A 25753-nucleotide genomic window follows, 5' to 3' on the forward strand; every position below is an offset into this window, starting at 1 on the left:
TGAATGTAGGCAGGCAAGGATACAGTAGTTAGCTCTGAAAAGTCAATAATTATATACAGTTCTCATAAGAGTTTAAGAATATAACTACAATCTCTTTTATTCAGCTGTGTAGTAATTCAGAGTTAATGCTGATTTTTTTTTACATGGCTTGAATTTGGGGGGGGCGTGTCTCTCCTGATTTAGGGTCTCACACTAAAATGACAGTTTTAAAACTAACATTTTGCCCATCAGAGAAAGGAAAAGATACGGACTTATGCATTTCCATGAAACAATCATAATATTAAATATTACTCCATATATTTTTGCTCAATCCAAGCATTATGTTTAGCCATATTGTATTAAATGTTACTAATAGATGTAAAACAATGCATTTCTGAGTTACCAATAAGCCAGTCTCGTTAAAAGGTTGTCAACACGTCAAGTGCATCAATGGAGGGATTAATGTAATCAGCTGGTATGGAGCTGGACAATTCTTGATAGAAACATCACAAGCCCCATAGTAATTTACTAACGAAACCTTCAGCTGGGCTTGTGTACTGTACAGCAACAGAGGGAGATGAAGCAGCACTCAAGTGCTGAACTATGCTAAACAACCATACAAGGTTATCATAAAAATAATAATACTTTTAAGTAATCCAATTGAAAAGACATTTTAAAAGTTAAAAAACCCCCAGCTACTGTGGATCCTGAGATGCCCAGTTACGACAAGTATATATGCATGTATATATGCACACATAAAAATAGATACTAACATATACCCACAAATAACCGTTTGTGTAACGTTTTTGTACATCAACCATTTGTGCTTAGTTCACATCTATATCCACTCAAAGGGGCCTGAAGGTAGGTGGATTAAGTCCACAACTTCTTTCAGGTCCCTTTCCACATCTGTAGCCCTGGAAAAAGTTCATAGCACGACACAGGACTAAGGCCAATTCAAGTTTTGGCAGAGCCATGCAATTCCATGACTACACCATACTATAGCGAAAGAAAGAAAAGCAATTACCAACTGTGGACAGTAGATCTATGATTTTCAGAAAGCCCTAGACAGATTTATGCATTCAGTTTCTTCTGGCTCTTCATCAAAACAAGACAAGCTTCACAGAGCTATTTAGGCATTTAAAGAGGCAGATAGAGGTCTAGTCCTTTTATTTTTTCCCCAAAAGTAAGCATTTAATACCTGAATACTTTTCAAAATAGGAGCCTTGTCATTCCTCTGTCTCAAATCTCTTGGAAAATCAAATAACTGTACATCTAGATGCCTGAAAATATGGCACATAAAAGAATAATGAAGATTTCTATTAACATTTACAGAAACATAACAATCATAATACACTATCTAAATAATTTTTTTCAGCTAGTAGATTCAAAAAGATAAAACCCAAGCTCGCTCTGAAACATGACTGAACCAGAAAAATTGCCATTAAGCTACAGTGTATTTTTCCAATACTCAGCTCCTTTTATTTTCTGGCAGAAAAATGTTAATGGAGATACATGTCTAATGTGTTACCTTAAAACTAAGAGCAAGGTTAGGCTTTACAAGTACTAGTATCCTCTGGTTTTGTCTCAATCTTTGGCCATGTCTGGCTAGTGTAAACATAGTACATGTACTACTGCAAACATAGTACAGTGGGTTTGATATCTCCAAACTCTGAAGACCAACATCTCATGAAAACAAGCTGCTCAGCAAGGAGGTTCCTTGCAGAAGGAGACAGACCTGCGACAGAGCCACCCCTGACGCTGCTGCACCCTCAGAAGTGGCAGCTGCTCCCTTCGGAGTGATGGCAAATGTGGTGTTTTGGGTCTGCTAATCTCTCCTTCACGCAAGATAGCTTGCATGTTGCCCAGTCTCTGGTGTTTTACCCCATGGGCTATTTTTTATGATACCAAGTCTGCATTGCTCACCTCCTTCCACATGGGGAATATGAGATGTATACCTTAATGACTTACATATACAAAAGAAAGAAATCACTATGTGATGATATTGAGAAAAAAATGTGGTGAAGAAAAGAAGGAAAAGAACAGATTTTTCTTACAGACAAGTACAGTATTAGAGTAGCAAGCAGATGAAGACAGAAGCAACACGGACAACAGTAAACATCAGTAGTCCTGGCAAGGGTTTGGTGAACGCCCTTTGCATATTCCCTACTATATTTCTCCAAAGTGCCTCTGTAAACCTCCCAAGATCTCAATGCTGCATCTAGTAAACACTGCCAAGATTCTTCAAGTGGTTCCATATTGAAAACAGACTATATAATTAATGCCATGTGAAAGCATTCTCACATTTGCAAACTATTGACAAAATCAAGGTGCTAGAAAACTGAACAGCTCAATCTATGCATTATGTATGCACAGCACAAGAAACTAGGGAAATCATGCTTTTTGTGCAAAACAAAAAGATGTATTCGTCTAATTCTCCTAATGTTTTGAGTGTTTGGGGCTACTTCACATTTTAAAATGAGTCTATACTTATAATTTTATGTGTTTTGCTACTGGAATGAGATTTTCAAACTGGATAAAACTCCCTCTAGTGCTAAAGCAATTATGACATTACTGTCCACTTAAAAAAAAAATCCTTAAAAATTCAGGATAACAGAATGGCTCATGGATCTATGACATGCAGCTCAGCAGAGAAGCTGAAAATGTCTGAGTTTTCTTTACATATCTAAGTAAATTCACAAAATCTTTCTTATACTTTAAGGGTTGGACCTGAGGTTCAAGTAATGTGCAAAATGAGCACCAGGATGAGCATCCCAAGAAAATACATCAAAGTTTAATGGTGCCCTAATGGACTCACTCACTCTAGCTACTGAGTTTGTTCTCTATTAATTTCAAAGCGCATCATAACAAATGTAAAGCTGCTAAGAACTGCTGAAATGATGGCATTGGCAGGTGACGTGCTCTTCCCATCCCCAGATGCAGGATGGAGAGGAGCAGTATAAGAGACAGAGGGCCAAGACAACAAGAGAGGCAGCCCATTTTTGCTGTGGAAAGGGGAACAGCATGGATAATGGGAAGAAATTGAATGAAGACCCATGGAAAATGCCTGGAGAATCAGACCATCAGCTCCAGCTTCAGCCTTGAGGGGGGACTACCGCTTCTGCTGCAGAGGACTCCTACACTTCTGGGCAGTAGCCACTGCCTCGCTCACCTTCATTTCTTCTTAGGCAGGAAGAGCCCAGGATTATCCTGTTCCCACTTTCTCTCTCAGTTGTTGCCTTGGACAGCAATGACTCACAAGCCAGGAGCATTCACTCACTTCTCCCTGACAGGGGCCAAGAACCAAGTTCCCAGCTTGGTCACGTAAAGGCAGATTCGACTCTCCTAGTGTTCCCAGTTAGTTTTACTGTATTCTCACTTCACTTGCTTGTAAAGCAAACAGCAAAACCAAAATACTTCAGACCTTCCAATCTGGGTCTGGAAGGTAACTGTGCAATTATCTTGAAATAGATTAAAAGTAAAAGAAAGAGAAACTCATGGGCTAAGATGTTTAATGTGTTTCTATAGTGAGCTCATTTGGCCCTAAACAATTAAGAGATGGGGACTGGCCTTTAACAATGAGGTGTGAGAAAGACTGTGACAAGGAGGATGGATATGTAAGTAATATTTTGGCTTAGCTCATGAGAAGCAAAAAGCTACAGTTATGCTGTAAGATGTCTGGGGATTACCAGACAGAAATTATTACCAGCAAATGGGGTGTTGAACAGAACAACTGTGGCGTGTGTAAGAGGAAATTTCATGCTCAAAAACATTTCAGGATCAATACCTTCAAGAATACTGTCCTCTATTCATCTGCAAAAAACAGTCATAGCTCAGACAGTGTCAATAAACTTCTTTACCAACTATGTCTGTCGTCTGTGTGAAGACACCTTATTCCTCATGCATGTTTACATCATGACACCTTCAACACGACAGTCAATGGCAATTAAAAGGTCACTGAGAATTTTTTTTATGGAAGTCTAAAAACCCCATTAGCTTTTCTGTATTTGTTGCTTTTGCCTTCATCTAAAGCTGCCCTCGATGTCAATAACAAAACCAGTTTCAGTAGGCTCAGAGCTGGCCCTTAGGAAGGTCCACCCAACATCTAATAAAACACTGACTCAAATAATCAGTTTCTTTACTGCAATAGTTCAAAAATGTGCAGAAATACATGTACAAAAAGTCTTCTATACTTTAGGCATTTTTAGGACTACTTATCTTAAAGAATATCCAGTGCCTATTCAATGACTTCAGTATGACCTTTCTTTCTGAATTTTTAAGATAAATGATACATTTGATGCCAATGTCACAAGCACAAGAAGCATATATGCATACTGCTCATGAGTCTAAACCAATAGTGTTATGAGCATTCACAGGAACAGAATAAAAATATCACCAAATGCCTTTTCTCTATGACTTCTGAAAGACGGCTTTACTTACACTCAGCAGGTGATGATGAAGTCTTTTGCCTGATCATGGTATGCTGCTGTGTGTAAGACTTCAGGGACTGACTAAGAGGTGCTTACTGCTGTGCTAAAGGATTTTAATTTACTTAAAATTTGGGGCATAAAAGCCTTTTCCTTTTACTGACATACATTTTATTGAATTCTAAACTGCATATTAAAGTTCACGGCTATTAAAGTGACTCATTGTATATATTCATGGATACCTCCACAAAGGAGCACAAAGCACTCTGTACTAAGGTTTTTTTCTTCATTTCCTACATTTTTATTTCTCTTTATATGTTCAGAAAAGAGAGAACAAGGTATACATTCTATTCTATAGCTATTCCTTTACGCAAAAATTAGCCTTACTCTGTAAAACACAAATCCTGATTTTACAAAGCCCAAGAAATTAATTTTGACTTACAGTGCTGAAGACGTTTCAAGGGGAAGCCTTCACTCACTGGACACCTGGGATATGAATACTGCATAATACAGGGAGGTGCAATTGTGAATACAGCCAACTGCACCAAAACCCCTAATAAGGCTTGTTCTTGTCCACAAATTTCTGCACACACTTTTCTTATTGCTCACCTTTTCTTTTCCATTTTAGATCATGAAACCCTGCACAGACTTGAGATGTCAAGCATGCATCATAAGACTTTTCATGGCCTTCTGCGCTTCTGCCAGGCCCTTCATTGTGGTCAAATTGTGGCTGAGGTGGTCAAAAATTTGGAAAGAAGGGCCTCATAATAAGATAGAGTAAGCTGAAAAACTTTTTCAGCTAGAGATCTAAACAAGTTGGGTCTGTCTGTCTTAACGTAGATTTGACCTCTTTAGCCTCTTACAAGCTATCAGTGCTGTTAGTCCAAGCCTGAAGAAAGCATTTGAGTTTGTCTACCAAGTTTTTCAGAAGCTGGCAGAAAATAAGCTAGTGTTTGCTACAATGACTCTTCTAAAGGCTTTCCTTAGGGACAAAGCCAATCCTTCAGGCAATGAGTACTGCCAAAGCTTCCGACATCTTGTAAAGAAGACTTTGACAAACTGTATAGACCTCAGGGGGAAAAAAAAGGAATAGGTGCTATAACAATTTGATCTGACTGGGAAAAAAAATGCTTTGGCTTGAGGAGTTGGTTCTGAAGAACAGCGTGGTTCTCTTCTGAGGCGCATAGTTGGCAAGTCTCTGTAGGGGAGCATCAGTGGAACTGTCATTAGTTTTTCCTCATGGATCTCTCTGGTGAAGATAATTTGTCTCTGGATAGCATGTGAGAGCAGAGCTTCTCAGACTAAGGCATGCACCAAGTTATCCAGTACCATCAAGGACGGGAACCACCATGAGAATGAGATGGTGGGCAGGACAGAAAATACCAAGAAACGGCTCCTCCTGTTTCCTGCATCTAACATGATTCCTCAGCCTAAGAGCCCAATATGAGCAATATGAGTCACACAACTCTGATTTATATATTTGCTTGACTTGTCACTGTTAACATGCAAGGCTGGGAAGGAGCATAATGAGAAAAAGCTCAAGATAACCTTTGCGGGAGCTAGTTCAAGAAATGGCGATTTCTTATCAACACTGCAGAAGATCCCAATATCGAAATGCTTAGCACTGAAGTAGAAATTTTTGCGGAGAGAATGAACTCCACTTGAAAGGTAAAATTAAATCTCTGCTGCTATAAACTTTATAATGAATACTGATACCGAGTATAACAAACTAGAAATTGTTGTCACTGGAATAGGTGATTTTATCATGACTTTTACTTAGAGGACAGCAATTCAAAATGCTGGAACAGAGAGTGCAATGGGAATTGGAAAGAAGATGTCAGGGAAAATATTCAGGGATTGTAGTGAATAAAGCTGGTGACTGAATCATAAACACTATTAGGCTGTCCATAGGTTAAGCCCCGAGCCATTGTTTTACTTAAAATAGGAGGAGACCAAGGACTCCTGCCTACCATATTCAAGAACATCAGTGGCTTCCTTCTACATTCTTGTAAAGACTTTTAGCACAACTTCCCCCTCACATGAGTATCGGTATAAAGTCCTGCACAAGAATACAGTAGAAGCTACCTAAACTGGCACTCTGATAAACAGCAAGTCTCTCTACTGTCAAAGAACACATTCAGTGCAGCACACTGCGGTAACTCAAGCAATGAGCACATCACATCTTGTCAAGTGACTGTCCTGCTGCAGTTGTTTGCAAGGCCACATCATTCACGTGTCAATTAGAAATGGCTAAAAGGCCCTTTTGCTGTTAGACCCTGTGTTATTTTACATGAATCTACCATTTTATCAGAGCTAATGAGAGTTTCTTTCATTAATGTTACTTGTAATGTGTAGGCACAATGCTTACTTTCTGAGCAAGTGGGACCGAGTGCACCCTCAGCAAGTTAGCAAATGACACCAAGCTGTGTGGTGCAGTCGACACGCTAGAGGGAAGGGATGACAGGCGTGAGAGGTGGGCCTGTGCGAACCTCATGAAGTTCAACAAGGCCAAGTGCAAGGTCCTGCACATGGGTCGGGGCAATCCCAAGCACAAATACAGCCTGGGCAATGAGTGGATTGAGGGCAGCCCAGCAGAGAAGGACTTGGGGGTGCTGGTTGACGAGAAGCTCAACATGACCCGGCAATGTGCATTTGCAGCCCAGAAAGCCAACTGTATCCTGGGCTGCATCAAAAGAAGCATGACCAGCAGGTCGAGGAAGGTGGTTCTCCCCCTCTACTCCGCTCTCATGACACCGCACCTGGAGTACTGCGTTCAGCTCTGGGGCCTCCAACATAAGAAGGACATGGACCTGTTGGAGCAAGTCCAGAGGAGAGCCACAAAGATGATCAGAGGGCTGGAGCACCTCTCCTGTTGAAAATGATTTATGGGTACAGTCTGCTGGAAGTTCTCAAGATGTCAGTTGGGTGGGTCTTTTAGCCTACAGACCCAGCTGACTGTCCTCATTCAGGAATGAAATTACTAGGGAAGTGTTCCAAAACCAGGAAGTCTAGTGCATTAACTGTGAATTACTGCAGTTAATCAGGTTTTTCATTAGCATATGGCTGTTTTATAAACTACTCTGAAATGTGACATTTCCAAAGGATCATGTAACAGCACTTCCAAATTTTTCAGCATTTAAGCACCACTACGAGCTTATCCTGTCAGAACCAACAAACTGTGAAAACCATGAAACAGCACTGGAAAACCAGAATTTGAAAGAAGCGAGTGATTTAATCGTACCTCAGCCCTAAAGGCAATGACCATGAAGTTCAAATAGTTAAGGTTTATCCTGTAACCATGAGAACAGAAGGTAAAGGCCGTAAGATTAGTGGGCATTTTGACTAAACAACCTCACCTTGCAACTAGCTGGCACAACATGATGCATTTTTTTATTTTTATAAGTACCTTCCATGAAAAGTGAATGGAAAGCACTTTGAATGGCAGGGTGTGAGACCTGCTGACTGGTTGCACAATAAAGGCTAAGCCATGAAGTGAAACCCTAGGAGCTGCTGCATCTTGAAATATCATAAAACTGAACAACTTCTATTTGGAGTAAAGCTGATTGGTATTTCCCTTGAATACACAGTGCATTTGGCATTGTAATCTTTTTAAACAGCAATTGGCATCAACGCTGTTGTGGTTGTATTCATTTTCTTTAGAGGATTCACTTAAATAACTGCTAGTATTAACTGTTTGAACTTATTTGTATTCTGATAACATCTACCATACTGTTGGCACTATCCACCCACACAAGAGAAAACTGCCCTTTTTTAAAGAGTTTACAATCTGAGATCAGATTGTAATGTTGCAACACTGCAAAGAAAATTTCAGTTCAGAAATAATACATGCCATTATGATTCTCAGATCAGTACCTAAATTAGGATGCAATAAATCTTAGAAGGCCAGAAATTACTGAATCAAGATAAAAGCTCAAGATACATTAACCAGTACCTTCTAGAAAGGAAGCACAGATCTTTGTTTTATTAAGACACTGAAATCTTTATTAATAAAGCTGGGGTTTCAATGATGCCGAAAGCAATTAGACAATGAGTTTCAAAAGGAGCTCCACATGTAAATTCCTCTGTCTTATTTGAAAATCCCAGCCGAGAACAGCAATGATGTTTGGTTTAAGTCATCATATCATCATGGGAAACAAATCCATTCGTCTTTTGTTCCAGGCAAGAATGAAGTGTGGGTGAAGGAGCAAACATGGTGGGAATATGGATATTGGCAGGTCATTTATGGGCATGTGCTGAGCTAATAAAGAAAGCAAAGTTCAGAATGACACCGACAGCAGCAAAGGCAAACTAGATCCTGGAAGGATGACAGTGATTGTGCAGATTACATGAAAATAATCAGAAATTACAATCAACCTTCATCCTCTGTGGAGGCAAGCAGGCATCCAGTCTGTAAAGAATAGCTTACCATCCACTTCTTTTTGTTTAAGGGATTTTTTGGGGGTGGGGAAAAAACACATGGTGTTCTTTGCTGTGTTCTGCAGTTTTTCAAATCCATCCTCTTTGTCTGAATACTGGTAACACATAAATATGCTACTTACTCCCTCATGCGTTTCAGTTTGGTCTCAGCCATAGTGCTGTTGAGAGCTCTGAATCCCTGGGGCGCTCCTGGAGACACTCCGGTGACAGTCCCCGAGCCTACAAATCAATGCACAGACACATAACCTTATCACCTTCATCCCCTGAGCTATATTGCAGAGTCAAGGGCAGTCAGAAGGAGGAAGACTATTCCTGTTTCTCACAAGGTAGTGCCACATTAATTAAAGATGAATTAGATTATTAAATGCACATTAAGGGCAACTCCTTTCTGAGGGACAAGTAGATTTATAGCTTAAAGGCACCAGAATTGTAACAATTTTCCTTCTGTGTAGCGTACAGGGAATTACATTACAACAGAAAGGAGAGTCACTTGAAAGAGTGCTGGGACAGATAAATATTCAACAAAACAAAATTTGCTTAGACAATACGTATTTTCCTCCATCATTCTTGCACTTATTTATAAGAGCAAGAACCTTCTTTCTAACAGGCAAGTCTCTCCTTTAGCTTGATCATTACTGTAAACTGAAAGTATTTAACTTATGACATCACTTTCCCCTTCAGAGAAAGGTACTCCTTTTATGTATGCATATATATATAAAAACATACCTGTATATGTAAATACATATATATATGTGAGAAATATACATATGCATATACATACATGCACAGTCTTTCTGTTTACAGGCCTCGTGGGCTGTTGCAATATTTAAGGACCTAATGCTCATAGACCTCTGTGGTACTCATCCACAGGAACACAGAAGTCCTGAATCACAGAGGACTGTCAGGGTTGTCAGCTCAATTATCCTGCAATTTCATGTTGCCATTCCATCACACAAGTCCCTGCTTAACCTAAGGAATTTATTTATTTATTGCCCCGACTGCTCCCATTGGAAGACAATTCAAGAGCCTCATTGTGAGCTGGTGGCTAAAATCTCTCCTCCAATTTCCCAACAAAACTTCTTTATGGGCCAGTTCATGCTTATTTTTCTCCTGTGCCAGTCCTTTTGTTTGGCTTACTCAGTTCTTCCCTTCCCTTTTGCATACTCTTTTCATTTCTTTATAATTGGAAAAAGAGATCCTACTTCAGCTTTCAATTTGCTAAGCTAAACAAAGCAGCTATTTTAGTTTCTTCTTGCAAAATATTTGGCATTAGGATTTCACTTCCCAAAAGAGGAGACTATGTATCATGGTGGCACTACATCCTGCGTAAATGTGTGGGCTGTGGCACGCAGGACCAAAGTTCTGAACAGACACGGGAGGGCTCTGCATAGGATATGAACAAGCCAAAAGTCACACACGTTAACACAATGCCTTGTCTAAATGAACACACACTCCCCTCCTAGCAAGGGTTTTTAGCTTGCACTCAGCTGGGGTTTAGTTTGGATTGCGTTAACGCTGATCACGTACAGCCAGAGGGAGCTTGCAGCTACCTTCCTGCTATGAGCAGTATAGACACCCCCAGAGAGTACTGAATGCTTCCCTGGAATGCATCATCATGGCTTTCCCAAGAGTTAAGCTCCTATGTCCTACACGATTCTAGATCCTGATCACATAAGGTTGACTACTGAGACAAAAACTTTCTATTGTGAGGGATCCTACTGAATCGCTCACACTAAGTGCCTGCTGGATTCAGAGCTTTGCTGGATTCAGAAGATAGGAAGCAGACATGGAGAGAGACCACAGAAGAAATGGATTCCTGACTGTTATCTGGCTATGAACAAACTATTTGACTTTTTAGAACATTTTCCTAACTTCTCTCTACACCTAACAGCTAACAGTTGTCTGGTGCCTAAGTATTACAACTGAGGTATAGTTAATGTAGTTTAAAAGATGCAAAATGACAAGCTCAGTTCTTACTAGCAACCAATAACTTCACTCATTGATGAAAAAAACATTTCCTGATCATTTACTGTATATCCATACATTTTTACATGGGGTCTGTAAGCATTCAATTACTTTAGCAGCATTGGAAAATTCAGATATCCTCAGGGTAGCCCTGAGGAAACCCCAAACGCTGTGCGAAGCAATGCTCATGACTTACTGGGTGGCATGCTCCTCTTTGAGTTTGAGTAGAATTAAGGTCCAGATGTGGGGCTTTGGGCTTCGAAAGGAATAAAAAATTGACACCCTAAGCACCAATGGTCTAAGGAAAATATAATCTTTGCATTCTCTTAAGAAAGAGTACATTTAACCACAGGCCCCAGCTAAATTCTGCTATTACTAATATTACAGGATGTATCACTGTAGTAAGAGCTCAGCATACTCTTTCTGCTTAGTGGGTTCAATCTGTTTATTGCTACAATATCTCCTTCTCCTCCGACATTTCATTATTAAAGACATCCTTCTTGTTTTTTCTGGGATTCCAGGCTAAATAATTCGTACTTTGTCTGCTCTCCACATTGGTGGTTGGCCAAGCAAAACATATTCTCTACACACAAACTAGTATCTATCTTCCTCTCCATTTAATATGATTTTCTGGGTACTATGAGGCAGCTGCAAGGACTACAGATTGTAGGATGCTGCAAAGGTGTGGTTAGTCATAAAAAAATGAGTTCTCAGTGAAAACTGGTAAGAGCTTTTCACATTGTTGCTACAACAAGCCTCAAAAATTTTTCCTGGGGTGATTCATAACCCACACCAACTTATACATCAGAGGTATTTTCTTAGAAGCAGTTACTTGATTAATAATATATTTTGCACCCAGCTTTGAGCAGTTTGCCTAACTATACATCAACACAGAACAAGGAATTATGTATCTTCAAAAAGTGGCGAGATAACTATTTGCATTTTTTTATGCAATATATCATTCTTCATTCATTAAAAAAAAAAATCAAATGAAACAACAAGAGCACTGACGTTTCAAAATCAGGTATTGTGGCTTTCTAAATGTCTTTCAGAGACAAATACTCTCCCAGTGTCTAGCCCAGTACTGCAGAGAACAACATAGGGCAAAAGGGCAAAAGATCTTTGTCCTCTCAGGTCATGGAGCACCAGTTTGGGGCTCTCACTGCATCCTTCCTATTCTGTCAAAAGGAAGACGAAAGGATCTGTAGGGAAACAAATCCTCTGGTTGACATTTATTCACAGGTACTTACATTTAAAATTGGTGATTACGATTATCTGGTGAGACTTTTCAGACATTATGGCCCAAAGGCATTCCTACCAACATTTCTGCTAACAACCCAATAATTGGTGATAGACATCTACTGCATTGTGACCCAACTGCCTCTAACCTTCTCCTCCTTTAAGCTAAGCAGATTTAGTAAATTGTAAAACCAGTTTTTCAAACTTCCTTTCATTTTGCAGTTCTTTTTTGGGATCTTCCCAATTCTTCAAACTCTATGAGCATAGACTCTCTTATTTCAAATATACTCCACATAGAGCTGGATAGCCAACCCAAAATGAACCCTGTACCACACTAAAGCACTGGTATTCACAGTGACTCAGTGGGAACTCTTGAGAAGAAAACTCAGTTATTTCAAAAGTCATTTTACCCTTCAGTAACTACCCTTTTACCTCAGAATAAACTGATGTTTATACTAAAGAAACTCCACCTGTGGAAAAACAATGTATATTTATTGCATCCTCTGTCTCACAGCCCTTGCTGACATAAAAAAAGTTCTAGTTTTATTCTACTCAGATGTTCTCTAACATCTGCTTGAAATGGCACATAATTTTTTCATAATACTTTTAACAATGAAAGACACTACAAGAAATTCTGGCCAGGCCAGATTTCTGCATCTGCCCTATTATTGCCATGAAATCCATACTGTTTTCAGGAGTAGCTATTATAATGATGTTGTAGCTCTGTAGCTTAGTAATATGGTATTGCTATTGCTAGTATCAGGCCACACGCTTGGACCTGAGTTTGCAAGGCTTCAGGCTTTGTCTGAACTTGTCTTGACCTGCCAGGAACTTTGACTTAATTGCTTAAGCTGTAACAGCAGTTCTTCTACTGACCAGGCAGTTGTGGCTATTTTGTTTTATTTCCACTAATTTTTGTATCGTACAACCCGCATTTTTAGATGGATAGTAGTATATAGCCTGGTACAACAGCAGGTGTCTTGAAAAGTGGGGACAAAGGATGAGGTGTAAAGGACTACGGGCATTGGATAACAAGAGGTGAGGCACAAGCTGGCACTGGCAATCCCAGGGCTATAACCAACTTGCTAGCAATCAGTTAAAGAAATGCGACCTGGAAGTGGACATAACTAGCTTTAGGGTGGACAAAGAGAACAATTATCTAACTGTCCTGGTTTCCGCTGGGACAGAGTTAATTGTCTTCCTAGTAGCTGGTACAGTGCTATGTTTTGGATTTAGTGGGAGAATGATGTTGATAACACACTGATGTTTTAGTTGTTGCTAAGTAGCGCTTCTCTTAAGCAAGGAGTTTTCACTTTCCCATGCTCTGCTAGCAAGCAGGTGTACAAGAAGCTGGGAGGGAGCATAGCCGGGGCAGCTGACCCCAACTAGCCAAAAGGATATTCCATACCATAGAACGTGATGCCCAGTATATAAATGGGGGGCAGCTGGCTGGGAGGCGCAGATCACGGCTCGGGCATTGGTCAGCAGGTGGTGAGCAATTGCATTGTGCGTCACTTGTCTTTTCTTGGGTGTTAATTCTTTTTTTGTTGTATTCCTTTTCATTACAATTATTATTATTATTATATTATTATTATTAGTTACTAGTGTATTTTATCTTATTTTAGTTATTAAACTGTTCTTATCTCAACCCACGAGTTTTACCTTTTCCCCCCCACCCCACCCCCCACCCCACTGGGAGGGGGGAGGGGGAAGTGGCTGCATGGTGCTTAGTTGCTGGCTGGGGTTAAACCACGACACTGGGTTTTATTTCTCTTTTTTTGTTATATTCCTTTTCATTACAATTATTATTATTCTATTATTATTACTATTATTATTACTTAGTATTATATTTTATTTTACTTTAGTTATTAAACTGTTATCTCAACCCACGAGTTTTACTTTTTTCCCCGATCCTCCTCCCCATCCCACTGGGGGTGGGGAGGGGTGAGCAGCTGCGTGGTGCTTAGTTGCTGGCTGGAGCACGACACTAATCTATGTAAAATGCACCATATACAGAAAATTTTGATGTAACATGAATTTGCAGCCCAGTGAAGAAAAAGCAAGGTATAAATGAATGTTAGCAAACACATAAAAATGATCCCAACTGCAGCTTTGTAGCTTGACATTGGAAGAACTTAATGATAGAATCATAGAATGGTTTGGGTTGGAAGGGACCTTTAAAGGTCATCTAGTCCAACCCCCCTTGCAATGAGCAGGGACACCTTCAACTAGATCAGGTTGCTCAGAGCCCTGTCCAACCTGACCCTGAATGTTTCCAGGGATGAGGCATCTACCACCGCTCTGGGCAACCTGTTCCAGTGTTTCACCACCCTCATTGTAAAAAATTTCTTCCTGATATCTAGTCTAAATCTACCCTCTTTTAGTTTAAAACTATTACCTCTTGTCCTGTCGCAACAGGCCCTACTAAAAAGTTTGTCCCCATCTTTCTTATAAGCCCCCTTTAAGTACTGGAAGGCTGCTATAAGGTCTCCCCAGAACCTTCTCTTCTCCAGGCTGAACAACCCCAACCTTCTCAGCCTGTCTTCACAGGAGAGGTGCTCCAGCCCTCTGATCGTCTTCGTGGCCCTCCTCTGGACTCACTCCAACAGGTCCATGTCCTTCTTACGTTGCGGGCCCCAGAACTGAACGCAGTACTCCAGGTGGGGTCTCACCAGAGTGGAGCAGAGGGGCAGAATCACCTCCCTCGACCTGCTCGTCGTGCTTCTTTTGATGCAGCCCAGGATACGGTTGGCTTTCTGGGCTGTGAGCGCACATTGCTGGCTCATGTCCAGCTTTTCATCCACCAGTACCCCCAAGTCCTTCTCCACAGGGCTGCTCTCAATTCCTTCATCGCCCAGCCTGTATTGATACCAGGGACTTAACTTACAATAGTAAATGTTTAAACTTCCTCACTGACACTGAGCGAACAAGGATAAAAGGGACCCTAGCAGATTTCTCTTATTATCATCACATATATTTGTTTGGAACAGATCATACAAACCTAATTACTAACTCAGCTTGGAGAAAGGCTTTAAGTTTCAGCACAGACTGGTCAGAGATTTTTTAATGATTAAAGCACAATTTAGTTCTTTAATATTATAATTTAAAAAGGCATCTTCTTGTTCTTAATACTGAAAGAAAAAGAGGAAGACAAGAGTCTCTTTAATACTAAGAGGTTTTTTTAAATACCACTGTCTGTCTTTGGCTTATCTCTGGGTTATTCCCAGAAGCCCTCAAAGCAATTCCTCTCTTTCATTAAAATAACAAAATATTGAAGCATAGAGCTAAATTTTGTCCCTATTTCCACTTCTGCAAACGCACTGCAGACAATGATGCTTAAAATGCATAAACGAGTGCAGAATTTGAAGACTGTGGGATCTCAGTGTGAAGACAAACTGAACGTGAATGTTCCTTCCTTCAGTCCTAAGGATCTCCCTGACGTGGGACCCAGAAGGTGACCAGACACGATTCAGTAGCTACAAGACTATGACTGTCACAGCTTTGATGACTCCCTTTCACCCTTTTTCTTCTTTGGTTTTCTCTTCCCATCAGTCCATGCTCACGAGCAGGGGTGAAACAGAGCTCAGCACTGGAGGAACCTCTACAAGGAGGATTTCCCAAGCTTCCCCTACGTTCTCTTGTCAGAGCCACAAGATAATACTGAGTCAGGTTTATCCCAACTGAATGATTGTACATGAGGCAGCTAAAGGAGACATCGGTTCCCGTGGGAGCCTTTGGGAACTCAGCTGGGCTTTCATGTAACCCACATGCAGGCTGCTGCTGGCACAGTTCAACTGAGTAGTCTTCAAAGACAGTGACTACGCCAGCCTCAGTAAATAGCCTTCTTTCATATAAGTTTTCTTTCTAGCTTTTAAGTAGAACATGAGAAACCAGGCTTTCAAACTCTAAATTTATAGACAGAATTTGCAGGAGTTTTTAGGATTAAATTGCAAACTTAAATTCTCAGTGATTTTTCTGTGCCTGTAATGAGATACTGTAAAATAAAATAAATATTATCTAAACCTGGATCATAATTTTAAAAGTTTTTAAAAATCTTTTAATTCATTTTCTCTTATTGTTACCAGTACTCGAAACTATAAAACAACCTACATATCCTTAAATATTTTCCTCTGGAGAAAAGATGGCAGAAGCCAAGTTTTTAAAAGCTTTTGTTATAACATTCCACACTTCTGACCATCATGCTTTATGGCTCTATTGTTTTCAACAAAAGCACTTAACTGTGTATGCCTTTCCTTTTGGCATATTTATACTCCTCTGCAGTAGACTAAGGAAGCAATTTCCAAGAAGATCACATTTTTTGAGTTATTTTGTTGCAAACTGGAAATAATTGCACTGTGATGAATACAGACTGCTAATAACTGCTGCTACTATATTTAAAGAAGAGATATCATCTTACCCAATGAGCTATTATTCAGGACACTCTCCAAATACTTGACCATTGCCTCAGTATCACTGTTCTGTGGATAAATGAAATAAGGAATAGCATCAGTGTGAGCACAAACTTAAATATAAACACTATGTACCAGAGGTATGATCCCACAAACATAAAGAATATTACTTACACCAATGAGTGTCAACACTAGACTACAAAGAGTCTACGTTGCTCAGGACTTTTTCTATGTTTTCTTCTCCTAAAACAACAGGCTTGAGAATTACGTTATATACAAACAATTATTTACATCAGATTCCTTGCAGAACACAAGTGTGCAGAACAATTGTGCATGGAGTTTAAAGAAGATACGTTTACCGTGGAGGGTGGTGTGCAATCTCTGAAAATACACCAGCATTTTATCACTGGTTAGTCCTGGAATATCTAAAACAATATTACATTGAAAAAGGCAAGTATGTACTTCTTAACTATGCTAAAAATTCTTATGCTTATGATAGCTGCCCACTGCGAATTAATACCTATGTTTCATGTAATTGCATCTACTTGCATATCTAGTAACATTGACTAATTGAAAAAATTTTAATTAAGAAGAGATTTTAGCACTTTTCTATTATTTCAAATATTCTGTAACCAGACAGATGATTAACAGCTTTGCCATGATATCTTTCATGTGAAATGCTGTTTGTGTACACAGATGAAATTTAAAGATCTGGCCATTAAGCAAGGACTGTGCTCCAGGAATTTGATTAAAGTCCAAGAGAAACTTGGACTCTGAGTTTCTAGAAGGTGCTGCCATATCACATTTGACAACACGGCATTTCTTGACTATTTAAAACTGAGTCAAAATCTTGACCTTACTGAAAAATCTGCCAAAAATCTGTATTTTAAAAAATATTGAGAAGCCTATGGTTTTAAAATTTAAAACACTGGAATAAAAAGAAACAATATTGACCTCAGCTTCTACAATGGACAATCTGCTTTATATTTCTCTGTGATCTTACTCAAAATGCTCATTCTAAGTTTCTCAAACTGAGGAACTGCCAGTATACCTTAACAGGATAACAGTAACTGTTGGCAATGAGTGTTAGCTGGTTAGTGACCTTTCGGCGCAAGTGAGAGCTGTTAGGGATGAGCATGATCTAACTTCTTATCACCCTAAGTTGTGTCATGGACTTATTTGAAACAGGCTCTGCTATTTTAGCTGAGGTTTGCAAGATGGGAATCAGCTTCTTGGTTGGCCTTTTCAACAGATAATGGCTCATAGGTCTGAAGGAGCCTCTTTGCCCTTTTGGAGCAGCCGGTGGATATCCCTGGCTGGATAAAGTCAGCACCAGGGTTTCCAGTTTTGCAGCCCATCCAAAGTCCCTGAGTTACCTCAGATGACCAAGTTAATCTGAACCTGCTTAACTGGGGCTTTTGACAGTTAGCAGTGAAGTGCCCAGGAAATGCTACAGAATGCATGACATTTATATATACTATATATTGAATATTGAATTAAGACAGACTTAATACTACAGATATAATTTCTCTGTATTTGTAAAAAAAAATTATTAAATGAACCTTCAGGACTTCATTTAAAAAGTTATTAAATATTTTTCCTTCAAAACTAAAATTTGATATTAATTTTCTGCTAATACAAATTTGCAATTATTTTTATTTTCATTATCACTAACAGTTAACTGCAAATCTATAGACAGACAGACAAAAACATGGTAAATGGCCACATACAATACTAACACAATTGCTTTAATAAAACCTTTTTTTCTTGTTTAATGGGATAAAGACTGTAATTCCCAAACCTTTTACTTCTCACAACAGGACATCATATTTACTCCATATATCATAACAGAGCTCATTTTTTCTCATTACGCTGTAAGGCAAAAGATACACTTTCACCACTTTCATCACCACTGGTTTTCAAGGAAACTAGCTGGCTGAACTTGGCTATCTTGAAATAAAATTTCTATGAGGAAAAGAATGTGGTTTTCACACAGTGGTAAATAGTCAAATAAATGGTTAATCAGCTTACACTGAGGTAGAAACTACCTATGCCTTTTTTCCACTTGAGTTTAGCAATCCAAGAGAATTCTAGCTATTTTATTTAATATGCTTATCTATTTAATATATTTCTTTAATGTTTCTCTTTTTTGCAGAGAAAGCAAAGCCCTACAGAATAGGCAAGGGACTCTGACAGATGCGCAGAAGAGAGGCACTCTTACAGGTAGGAGCCAGCGTGGATGAATGCTTGCACATTTCAAATTCAGAATGAACGAGCCCCTTCTAACAGCAACAGGCCATGCCAAGGCATGTGTTAGGAATCCAGTGGAGCATTTTTTGGGTGACAGCACACAGAGCACCCACAGCCACTGGAGCTATGATAATTTATGCCAGCTGATCATCTGGTTTGACAATCTCAGAAGCGACGTGGAAGTTGAAAATAGGAAGCTAATGTACCACATTAGTAGACTTTGTCATAATGAGGAGGGCGAATTTGCTATTATTGTCACTAAAAGAAAACACCAAGACCAAGGTGATAAACTGCAGTAAAAAGCATCCATTAGCATCTCAGCTAAATCAAAGCCAATGAAAGCTTCACTGTGCACTAACTTTTCAAGATGAAACCTCTCTTAAGCTTCATATTTTTAAATTTTTTTAGAAACAGTTTCTCATTCGCTTTCACGTTTTCCCCCTAATTAGAAAGCAGTGTTCCTAGAAAAAAACATGTGGAAAAGAGCCATTGGCTTGAAGATATAGAGGTCTGGAAAAGTAACTGGCAAATTGCTGCTTGAAATCTGGCAATGTGCATTTCTGCTCCAAAAGAGAGGGACAAAGGACACTAAACTCCAGTGCTACAACCAAGATGAGAGGTCCAGATGTGCTTAGTGTCTGAAATTGATGGTAACTCCACATATGCAACTGGACAGTGTAGCTGAAAACACACAGGCTGTATTGAAAGATATCAACATGGGAAAAATAGCTGTCTCAGCTCCCATCCTAAACCTTTAAAATTATACTGTTCCAGTGCCTAACGCTACCTTCTTAACTGAAGAGGTGTTGCATCCCACTAAGGCCACCACTTCTCAGTCTGTCTTGACATCTGTGGGAGTCTAATATAGCTTGAATAAATAGCTCAGATCTCTTTCTACATCATGCACCCCAATGTGTTGTTCAATTAGATGACTTTTCTGACCCCATGCTACTGCATGAACATCAGAATTTTTTTTTAATCATCGTTTGAAGTAACGGGGTCACCAGGGAGCACTGCCAGATGCAGCATTTCCGCACTCTCTGCACAGAAGTAACCACTAAAGCAATCTTGGCTTTGGAAAACTGAGACATTTGCACAGATTAGGAAGGTAAGTATCTTACAAGTCCTTATCCTGTGTTGCAGTGGAATGACTTCTTTATTAGCACACACCTCCAAAAGCTTAATTTATGAAGGTATTTTTGAAGAAAGGGTTTAAGAGTATGAATCCCATCATAGAAATAGGAGTAGGAGTTTCGGTATTAAGTAAATGACTGCAGAAGCAAACCCCTGCTATATACTACCAAGATCAAATCTATTCTGGTAGGATTTGAAGCTTATTATTACTACTGAGCATGATCCCACCTACCTTTGAGTGGGATTCATCTCACATAACTGTTGACATCCAGAATGAAGATGTCCCATGTATGCTAATAACTGCAGTTCTCTTTATAATCACCAGAGAGAGAGACCTCTCAGCATATTCCATCTAACCTATGTTAGATGTTTACACCAAGATAACATTATTCCCTAAAAATGCTTGCTTACTTCCCCTTACTGTACAGACTTTCCATTCAGTTAGTTCAGACATAGGTGTCCAGATTTGCACAGCTATGTTCAGCCTGCTTTGACCTCGGACTTACTGCAGAATTTTTCACTTGAGAAAGGGAAAATTGAAAATTATGGTCACTTCCCAAGAAAAAGAAAAGGTGACTGTGTCAATACCCAGAAACACACTTCTGCTTTATCTAAGGTGCTGGGGTCAACATGAGAAAAAACAAAGACAGACAATTAGTTTCTTTGATAGAGGAAGTCCTAAAAGGCAAATGGTCACAGGAGGCGCTTCCCAGTCAGTCTGTGCAGACCAGTTCGCAGAGGGTTAATGTTCTGTGTGCACACAGACTGCCGGTAAAGCGAAGCCTCAAGGCCATTGGGGCTGGATGCAGACAAGAGGGTGCCAGTGGGACAGGTCTTCCAGCCCACGGTGCTGGTTCTTGTCATCACCGAATTCTGAGTCACTGCAAAATGAGGGAATGTCATTGCTCAGATCTGACTGCCAACACCTAATTTATTCTGCATTATCGAGAAATCTATTTTTATCTTCTGCCCTTCGTTAATTCTAAGCAGCAGTCTGCCTGTTCAAAAACACTATTGATTGACACTTAATGATACCGTCAATGAAAGTTGAATTAAAATTTTAAAAGGCGTTCTAAAAAGAAAAAAAAAATTATCTCAGAGTCTGATGAAAGTGAGCAATAGTTTATTTTCAAGAGTATCTTGTGGTAGACGTTCTGGGCAACAGAGTGTTTGCATGTCTATGTGTTGTAGGTAAGCACAGACCCAGCAAACTGAAAAAAAGCATTGTCTTAGATATTCCACTGATTTACAATTGACTGATAATTTCTTTAGACCATTAATGTATAAAGCGATCCTGAATTTTAAAGCATCTTTTGTGTTTAGTTTGAAAGCTAGGAGGACATTTCTAGATTGAATGAAGCTCTTTCTTGACTAAACTTCAAGTTTAACTGGTGAGAGAATTTCAGGACTCCCTGCTATCGTGGTAGAAGTGGAGTTCTGATTTCTCACATAAGCATTTTATTTTTGCCTTAAAAACTACATCTTAAAGAAACTATTATTTCAACATTTTCAAAAAACATCACAAGTTATTAATGATTTAGTGAAGAGTATTAGCATACTTTGTTGGTTCCCTAAAATGCAGGAGACATCACACTCTGTTCTGCAAAATTTGCACATGAACTCAGAATAACTTATATGATCCTAAGCAGAACCAGACAGTACTGTTCAGAGGCACTGTACACAATGCTTTAAGCTGGTGGCCCAGGGGAGAAATGAATTGTTCCTGAATACCTTAGGAAGATCCTTTTTCAGAACTGACTTGGTCATTTAAGTTCTTTGATTTCACTGAGATTTGATCACTGAAGACAAGATTCATCTCAGCTCATTCTGATCAGATCTAAATTAGGTGCCTTTTCCAATAATCTTCAACCTTCTTCACACTGCAATCCCTAAGACTTTCTTGTAGCAGCCTCACCTGATAAAGCTACTTTAAGCCTTTCAATAATAAGTTTTCTTTTCATTGACACTTTCTGAGATTCTTGGGAAAGTCTACAGATTTGCTGGTCGAGTCTTGCTGTTGTTTAGGCTCATAGTTCATCACGCTATCCTAGAAAATATGTCTAATATAGGCAGGAAGAAGTGGCATCTAGAGGTGCCTATCTGTCCCCAGGGATTAGAGCTGGAACTTCTTGAAGTATATTTTCAGCTTTAACTTAATTTACCCATAGCTAACATTATGTGAGAGAACCCCACTCTGAGTGTTTTGCAGTCACAAGGAAGTTTACTGACAACAATCCACCTTAAGGCATTCATGGGAGTGTTATCCTTAATCTTGAAGGAATGCAAGAATCTCTCTCATCAATGTCTCAGATGAATTATGTATTCATACACATATAATTAACTCATGATATTGTTATACACACACATTCCTAAGAAAAACAAATTTCAGTTATGTCAGTAGGACAAAAACTTGGAAGGAGTTTACTTTTGCTATGGAAAATGAGCATCAAGTGTATACTGTTTTCCCAAAGGTCACATATACCTGGTGATTTGTCTTAGAGACCATCTGTGACGCTTCCACATCCTCCTCCTCTTCACTGCCTTCTGAACAGGATTCAAACTCATCATTATAATATTCTTCTGCAATTTCTGGGTCTTCAGGGATCTCTAGAGGCAATTATGAGTTTAAAGTATGTAGACAGACAATACGCATGATGTTAAAAAGATAAAATGCATTTTATGCCACTCATGTCACTAGCAATACATTCTGTAATTGAAATCAAGGGATAGGTTCTCAGATTAAAATGGTCATCTTTGATGACATGGTAAGCAGTGTTAAAGCTGTCTCTGGCAAAAGGGCAGATCCTCATCATATGTAAATTAATGACCTCAAAGGATCTATATTGATTTTGGCCTGAAATCACTGAACCATAGAATAATTAAGGCTGGAAGGGATCTCAGGGGATCATCTAGTCAAAGCAGGGTCAGCATTGAATTGAATCCAGCTTTTGTGAGATGAAGTTATGCCCCAGTTTGGTTTTCTCTAACACACACAACCTGTGGTGAATACAACTGTTAAGCTAAAATGGAAAATAATATATACCAGGCTGTCGTGGTTTAACCGAGTCAGCAACTAAGCACCATGCAGCTGCTTCCCCCTCCCCCTCCCAGTGGGGTGAGGAGGAGGAAAGGAAAAAAAAAAAGTAAAACTCATGGGTTGAGATAAGAACAGTTTAATAACTAAAGTAAAATATAATACTAACAATGGTAATAATAATGAAATATAATAATAATAGTAATGAAAAGGAATATAACAAAAAAAGGAAGGGGGGGGAGAAAAAAAACCAGTGATGCACAATGCAATTGCTCACCACCCACTGACCAATGCCCAGTTAGTTCCTGAGCCGAGATCCGCACCTCCTGGCCAACTCCCCCTGTTTATATACTGGGCATGACGTTCCATGGTATGGAATATCTCTTTGGCTAGTTGGGGTCAGCTGCCCCGGCTATGCTCCCTCCCAGCTTCTTGCACACCTGCTTGCTGGCAGAGCATGGGAAACTGAAAAGTCCTTGGCTTAAGAGAAGCGCTACTTAGCAACAACTAAAACATCAGAGTGTTCTCAACATCATTCTCACACTAAATCCAAAACACAGCACTGTACCAGCTACTAAGAAGAGAGCTAACTCTGTCCCAGCTGAAACCAGGACAATATCCACCCCTTAACTCTATACCATTTATGTTATGCCCAGATCCCACACTTTCCAATACATTTCCAATTAATCACCATCACTTTTCCTGTCTTTTAATATATACATATAGATATCATTCCCGCGGTCTATGGGCCATCTCTATCAAATGTCTGTTGAGTTCATTCAGTCCATGACTTTGAGCTCCATCTGTCTGGGCCGGAGGGATGGTGCGAAGTCCACTCAGTCGGCAGAGCAGGATCGGGCTTTGGTGTGATGTGGCAGGCAGGTGACATTGGGCGCAGCAGGAGGATGGTGTGTGGTGTCGGATTGTTGCATGCTGAAGTCAGTCCATGTTCCATCACTACTGCACTTCACTCAGTTTTGTCAAAGTTCATTCTTCATTAATCTAAGTAATTCTTACTGTAATACCATTAATATAGCATATAACAATTATAATAATGATGACATACAGTGGCAAGATTATATAGCAATTAATATCATACAATTTAATCTATTGGCTGTTCTCACCTAAAATCAAATCCCCTTGAGGCACACATCGGACTTCCCCGTCCTTCCGCATCACCCACCAAGTGCACCCAGGCCCTTGAGCAAAAGCAATCCCACGAATGGGTTTGCCTTTGCCTGAGACAGGAATAACCCAGACTGTTTTTCCTAGCATATTCTGTGCACTACAGGGACTTTATCCCCTTCTACAGTACGAAAAGTTCTGATTGGGCAGGGCCAGCTCGATTGACAGATCCTCTAGTATTGACTAACCAGGTGGCCTTTGCTAGATGTGTATCCCAATGTTTGAAGGTCCCACCACCCATTGCTCTCAATGTAGTCTTTAACAATCCATTGTATCGCTCAATTTTCCCAGAGGCTGGTGCATGATAGGGGATGTGATATACCCACTCAATGCCATGCTCTTTGGCCCAGGTGTCTATAAGATTGTTCCGGAAATGAGTCCCGTTGTCTGACTCAATTCTTTCTGGGGTACTGTGTCGCCATAAGATTTGCTTCTCAAGGCCCAGGATAGTGTTCCGGGCAGTGGCATGGGGCACGGGATATGTTTCCAGCCAGCCGGTGGTTGCTTCCACCATTGTAAGCACATTGCGCTTGCCTTGGCAGGTTTGTGGGAGTGTGATATAGTCAATCTGCCAGGCCTCTCCATATTTATATTTCAGCCATCGTCCTCCATACCAAAGAGGCTTTAACCGCTTGGCTTGCTTGATTGCAGCGCATGTTTCACATTCATGGATAACCTGTGCGATAGTGTCCATGGTCAAGTCCACCCCTCGATCACAAGCCCATCTATATGTTGCATCTCTTCCCTGATGACCTGAGGTGTCGTGGGCCCACCAAGCCAGAAATAATTCACCTTTATGCTGCCAATCCAGATCTACCTGAGCTACTTCAATCCTAGCAGCCTTGTCTACCTGTTGATTGTTTTGATGTTCTTCAGTGGCCCGGCTCTTAGGTACGTGGGCATCTACGTGACGTACTTTCACAACCAGGTTCTCTAACCAGGCAGCAATATCTTGCCACAATGCGGCAGCCCAGATGGGTTTACCTCTGCGTTGCCAGTTACTCTGCTTCCATTGCTGCAACCACCCCCACAGGGCATTTGCCACCACCCATGAGTCAGTATAGAGATAAAGTATTGGCCATTTTTCTCGTTCAGCAATGTCTAAAGCCAGCTGGATGGCTTTCACCTCTGCAGACTGACTCGATTCACCTTCTCCTCCTGCAGTTTCTGCAACTTGTCGTATAGGACTCCATACAGCCGTCTTCCACCTTCGATGCTTGCCTACAATGCGTCAGGACCCATCAGTGAACAGGGCGTATTGCCTCTCATTTTCTGGCAGTTTATTATACAATGGTGCCTCTTCAGCACACGTTACCTCCTCCTCTGGCGATATTCCAACATCTTTGCCTTCTGGCCAGTCCGTGATCACCTCCAAAATTCCTGGGCGACTGGGATTTCCTATTCGACTTCGTTGTGTGATCAGTGCAACCCACTTACTCCACGTAGCATCAGTTGCATGATGTGTACAAGGGACCTTCCCTTTGAACATCCAGCCTAGCACTGGCAGTCGGGGTGCTAATAGGAGCTGTGTTTCAGTACCAACCACTTCTGAAGCAGCTCGAACTCCTTCATATGCTGCCAATATCTCCTTTTCAGTTGGAGTATAGCAGGCCTCAGATCCTCAATATCCCCGACTCCAAAATCCTAGGGGTTGACCTCGGGTCTCCCCTGGTGCTTTCTGCCAGAGACTCCTG

The 25753-nt window shown here is 40.2% G+C and overlaps 1 protein-coding gene across 1 annotated transcript in view; it reads right to left on the reverse strand.

Annotated features, from left to right (window-relative positions):
- NEK11 (NIMA related kinase 11) overlaps positions 1-25753 on the reverse strand; it is a 102000-nt gene that overhangs the window by 7964 nt on the left and 68283 nt on the right. Inside the window, exons 12-14 of the mRNA XM_050891934.1 lie at positions 22323-22447; positions 16465-16525; positions 8966-9062 (exon numbers count right to left, since the gene is read on the reverse strand). Of these exons, the coding sequence (XP_050747891.1) occupies positions 8966-9062; positions 16465-16525; positions 22323-22447 (283 nt within the window). The remainder of the gene's footprint in view (positions 1-8965; positions 9063-16464; positions 16526-22322; positions 22448-25753) is intronic.

The sequence above is a fragment of the Gymnogyps californianus genome, chromosome 2, assembly GCF_018139145.2.
Source record: "Gymnogyps californianus isolate 813 chromosome 2, ASM1813914v2, whole genome shotgun sequence".
Classification (NCBI taxonomy): domain Eukaryota; kingdom Metazoa; phylum Chordata; class Aves; order Accipitriformes; family Cathartidae; genus Gymnogyps; species Gymnogyps californianus.